Source organism: Montipora capricornis, chromosome 6 (genome assembly GCF_036669925.1).
Source record: "Montipora capricornis isolate CH-2021 chromosome 6, ASM3666992v2, whole genome shotgun sequence".
Lineage (NCBI taxonomy): Eukaryota > Metazoa > Cnidaria > Anthozoa > Scleractinia > Acroporidae > Montipora > Montipora capricornis.
The window spans coordinates 2,315,281-2,320,076 of record NC_090888.1 but is presented as its reverse complement, the minus strand read 5'-3'; the positions used below and the strand labels follow the sequence as shown (position 1 = coordinate 2,320,076).

Below are 4,796 nucleotides of genomic sequence, written 5' to 3'. Positions count from 1 at the left end.
AATGTCATCTATAAAATTCCATGCGCATCTTGCCCGTGGAGCTACATTGGCGAAACTAAAAGATCCTTTACTACTAGGAGAAAGGAACATATGAGGAACTTAAAGCATTGTACTAAAGGCTCAAATGTCGCAAAACACGCGTGGACTTTCAATCATGATATTGACTTTAACAATTCTAAAATCATTGACAAAGCGAACAACCGGAGCAGAAAGACATTGGAGTCATGGCACACGGCAAAAACTGTAGGGGCAGACAACAATTCGTGCCCACTCCCAAGACAATATCACATTCTCTTAAAGAAACACTAATTTTCTTAGCATTTTAAACATTCTTTCCACTACATGCTTTTACCCTTTAATTTATGCGAATTTTTCGTTATATTTAAATTTCTTTCGCTTTTAGGCTTCACACATTTTTATCCGTTGAAGGCAGCAGTTCAGTCTGTCGAAAGCTCATAGTTTTTTCAAAACTTTTTACCAGAGAACGATTTTACTTTTTTCTTAACATGAATCCTGGTAACGGATCTTCAATATTTTTATAGATAATTAGACCCACTGCCCTCATTTTGAAATAAATATTCTTTTGAAATTTGCTTGTCGTAGCACTAAGACAAATTAATAGTTTTATTTAGCCGCAATTATGAAAGAGGTCTACTGTTTTATTAACACAGAAATAACTCTAACCGTTTACCAGTGTTAAAATTGGGCCTACAAAATTCAATTTGTTTAGGGCTAATTAGGCCCAAGGTTAGCTGTTTAGGGTTGTTTCTGTATTCTGTATTAGTAAAACAATGACCAGTGACTTGCAGCCTGTATGGTGGCCGAGCTTTTGTACTTGCCGAATGTAAACTGGTAATAACAATGATAATCAGACGGCTATAAAACATTACAAACTTCATTAAGGCAAGGAACATCACATGGCTCCTAATTCAAGAACGCCTCTTAATACTGCTTCTTTATCTCAGCTTCAAGGGCCCACAGAAGGATTTTGCGCGCGTTGCTAAGGAAGTGAAATGTTACTTCCGGTGACTGACGTCATCACATCATGAGCTGACCAGAAAACCCACTTACAACCAAAAATCACAGCACCAACTGTTGTTTCCATCGAAGGTTTTTTCGTCGCCCTTCCTCGCCCTCGTCCTCAGATCAACCGCGCATGCGTAAACGAACTGACTTTCGGTTTGAGAAAAAGTTAAATTTTCGGCGGTCTTTAAATGTAATTAATTTTTCTGCATATGGCACGTTTCACCCCCAAATACAGAATATAGCTAAGCATTGATTTTTTTCAAATCATATTTTTTGAAAATGTTATGGGTATTTCAGCATCGTTTATCTCTTTAAAGAGAACATTTTTCAAAATAAGAAGAAAACCATGCTTGGCTGGATGCAAAAACGAATACAAATTATCAAACCACTGATTAAATACACAAATTGCGTAGCACGTAGACAAATTTGGAGTTTTCTTTTATTGGTAACGTGACCATGGGCGTGGCATGATTACGTCATATTTAGGGTCATTGCTTTACAAAAGTTGGAAACTGACCAAAATAATGCCAAATTCTCTCAAATTACATTTTTAGTAACGCACCCCGAAAAATACGTCAGTGGGCCCTTAAAACAGGAATAGCGACAGACCGCTTGAGAAATAAAAGACCGCTAAAGTTACCAGTAGCAGATTTAAACAGAAGAATGTCTAATTTGTTCTTATTTCTAGTATTTATATGAGAGTGCGTGACGCCCCTTTTTTTAATCTTAATCTGAATTTGAAACTTTCTTCTCTTGCTTTATCGGTGTGTTCTCACATTAGAAGGATACTTAGTATATTGAAGTCGCTTTCCGATTTATATCTTTCTCTCTGTTACTGAAAAATTATTTTAACGTCTTCACGATCTTGTTGCTGATTCCGTCGTTGGTTGATCACTACATGTATTTCCTATTATTCCATGAGTGCGCGTTGGATATGTATGAACTTGAGCGCATTTCGTGAGTTTATGGGCTCTCGTATTCATAACAAAATTACTCCAAGGCTGCATGTGTTTCCATAGCAACTCCTGTATTGCACTCTATAATCAATTTGTGCATTCGTCATTGACCAATAATAATAACAGATTTTTCGTTATATTTAAACTTCTTTTCGCTTTTATTCTTTACACGTTTTTATCCGTTGAAGACAGCAGTTCAGTCTGTCGAAAGCTCATAGTCTTTGTAAACTTTTTACCAGAGAACGATTATAATAATTTCTTAGATGGTAAATAGCCAAGGAGACGCTATCGCTGAAATGGCTTTAACCAATCTCATATCCAAACAAGCGTGGATGCTTTTTTTAATAAACTCGGAACGTTTTGAATACTTGGGAATTTTTCTTGGTGCTAAAACTGTGTATGAACTGCTGACCAAAACGCAAAAAAAGCAATGTCCGGGGTTAAAATTTTAATAATAAAGAAGAAGTACACGTAAAATGGAGAGTTTTCTAAATCTCGATTAAAAAAGATTTCTCAAGTCCTTGATGAACGACTTTGTGAAAGGAATTACGTGTGGATTTTCATCGGAAACGATGTTTTAGCATAATTCCAAATGACAGACCGATTAGTCTGGGCATTGTACGATTACAATGCTTTATTTTTGGATAACTGGTGAACTTTACGTAAATGATCTGTGCTAAATAACGTTTTCTCTACAATTTATATTCAAAGGATATAAATCAAGGAAAAATTTCAGCCTATCACCAAAACTGAACAATACACCTAATTTGATCACAACTTGAGATTCGGAGGTACTTCAGGCAAATAGCATACTAATTTATTTAAATAGATGGTTCGTGGAAATTAAACGAGTAATGCCCTTTTAACTGTGCGGTTGTCGCTTTCGCTGCCGTGATGAACTCAAGAAAAATTCGAGATTTGTCTAAAACGAAAAGCCCATCTTCAACAAATCTTACAATGACCAGAGACAAGCTGAATTTTCGACAAGTTGCAAGGCAGGTGATGTTAGCGAATATGTTCACGCGAATACAAAGTGACGCAAAATCACAAACTCGCGCCAAAATACCAGCTGAAGGCGGCGCGAGCGTTCCAGTTTATACAAGAACACATGATTTGTTTGAAGAGAAACCAGCGCTTAAACGACGTGGCACACCACAGTTGTTCCCCATGTCAGAGGAAATGAAACAAACTATTATTGCATTAGGAAAGTTGGATCTTTTACCAGATGAACGAAGACAAGACCGGGAAGACGACGCATGGAGTGTCGCAAAAACGCGGCAAAGTAGCAAATTTCGCGACAAAACACGCTCCAGAATAATTCAGCCGCAAAGATTCATTCGTAACGTTAGATCCTCACTAAATAATTCAAAACGCGTTATAAAGGAAGACGAGCTTGACTGTGAGGAGAAGAACAACGGAAAAGAAAGCGACAGCACGGAAATCATTGAGGGGAAAATGAATTGTTTTAGTAACAACAACAGCAAGACATCAAAATGCAATGTGTTTTCAAGGCGAAATAGGACCGCAGCGCACCACCAACATGATCGATCTTTTCATTTCATTAAACGCCCATATTCAACGAGATACAGCGATCTCGGGCCCAGATCAATAAAAACAGCGTCAAGAAAGACAAGTAATCAAGAAAAATGGCCTGATTGCTTTTTCCTTGAGCCCAATATTTCGTCAACTCAAGCACAACGACGCATTTCGCCTAATGATCGCATAAAAAAGATCACAGCTTGGGCAGAAGAAAGAAGGGCTTCTAGATCTACAGACGAACGTAACAAAACTGGGGAGGAAATGGTAAAGCCCCGACGCTGGAAAAGTGTAGAAATGCTAGCTTCAGAAATTGAAGAAAAATGCTTGTCGTGGCTGGAAAATCGATACGGAATAGGTCGGTAATAACCGATTCGAACTAAGATATTTTTCACCCCAGAAACATTAAATTTACTCTTAAAAAAAACAATTAGTGTAAATGCTAATTTAACATTGTAAACTTAGTGCCATGTCATCGGCAGAATTTCCATAGGTTATAGATTTATTTCACTCGGTCCTAACGAAATTATGAAATAAGATCAAAATTCCAAAATGTAATTGCTCTTTTTGGGGGAGGTATCGGAAAAGTACTCAAGGAAATCGACCAGACATGACGCCATCGTACTCTATTTTCATTATGCGCACCTGCCATAAATACATTTAATATATACGATATGAAAATTAATCGTTGAAATACGGGTCGTTACTAAGAACAAGTCTTTCTTTGAAAAGTATAGAAACTTCCTTTCCAGACATGCCTAGACGCATATTTGACGCCAGCGAGAGGAAAGAGTAAGGTTGATTTCAAATATTTGATCTTTTCGAGTTAACCTGTCAGCAAAAACAAACTATCCCAATAAATTTGCTTAAATGGGAAAATCTCCTGCCTAGAGGCAAATTAGAATATAAAATGGTGAAAACAATAAACATGAACCATAGTGTTCATCAGATCTGTTAGCTCGTTTTCTATGAAATGGGTATAGAATTAATTAATACTTTGCCTTTTTCGAAGAACTGTTTTACAATAACTGAGCAATTTCTCGCGCGCTGATTGGCTAACTTTTATCATCAATAAGAGTATAGACACATAAAATTGTAATTTATGCGAAGCTAAAAGTATCAATATGGAGAATTTTCCAGACTTAAACAAGTTTGATTGTAGTTTTGCGCCCGACTCAACCTCAGGAAGTTGAGAATGTTCCTACCTCGAAATGACTCGATTTTCACTAAGCCATGAACATTTTTATCTCCACGAGGGTTTTTGATCGCATATCGATT

General features: G+C 37.0%; 1 protein-coding gene across 1 annotated transcript in view; it reads left to right on the top strand.

Annotated features, from left to right (window-relative positions):
* Nucleotides 1-2,786: 2,786 nt before the first annotated feature.
* Nucleotides 2,787-4,796, top strand: part of LOC138051186 (uncharacterized) — a 2,188-nt gene continuing 178 nt past the window's right edge. The window contains exon 1 of the mRNA XM_068897345.1: nt 2,787-4,796. This exon is cut by the window's right edge and continues 178 nt beyond it. Within this exon, the coding sequence (XP_068753446.1) occupies nt 2,877-3,884 (1,008 nt within the window). The 5' untranslated portion in view covers nt 2,787-2,876 and the 3' untranslated portion in view covers nt 3,885-4,796.